The sequence below is a fragment of the Pterocles gutturalis genome, unplaced genomic scaffold, assembly GCF_000699245.1.
Source record: "Pterocles gutturalis isolate BGI_N339 unplaced genomic scaffold, ASM69924v1 scaffold42187, whole genome shotgun sequence".
Taxonomy (NCBI): Eukaryota; Metazoa; Chordata; class Aves; order Pterocliformes; family Pteroclidae; genus Pterocles; species Pterocles gutturalis.
In genome coordinates, this window is record NW_010114271.1 from 1 (window position 1) to 254 (window position 254).

The following is a 254-nucleotide window of genomic DNA, read 5'->3' on the forward strand; positions in this document are numbered from 1 at the left end:
GGGGGGTTTTCTCAGGGGAGGGGGCTGAGGACGCAGGATCTAAACCCAGCCCTGGTTTTCTGCGAGCAGAGCGCAGGCGATCACGATCCACCTCCCGGGAGAGGGAGAGGAGGCGAAGAGAACGATCCCGGTCCCGGGACAGGGACAGGAGGAGGAGCCGCTCCCGTTCCCCGCACAGGAGACGATCCAGGTGAGGGGCAGAACCCCCAGCGCTGGGCTGGGGACGAGGCGTGGGACAGGCGGCACAGTGGGGA

The 254-nt window shown here is 67.7% G+C and overlaps 1 protein-coding gene across 1 annotated transcript in view; it reads left to right on the forward strand.

Moving 5' to 3' along the window:
• Positions 1-69: 69 nt before the first annotated feature.
• Positions 70-254, forward strand: part of SNRNP27 (small nuclear ribonucleoprotein 27kDa (U4/U6.U5)) — a gene marked incomplete at its 5' end in the record, with an annotated part of 1,440 nt that continues 1,255 nt past the window's right edge. The window contains one exon of the mRNA XM_010074783.1: positions 70-190. Within this exon, the coding sequence (XP_010073085.1) occupies positions 70-190 (121 nt within the window). The remainder of the gene's footprint in view (positions 191-254) is intronic.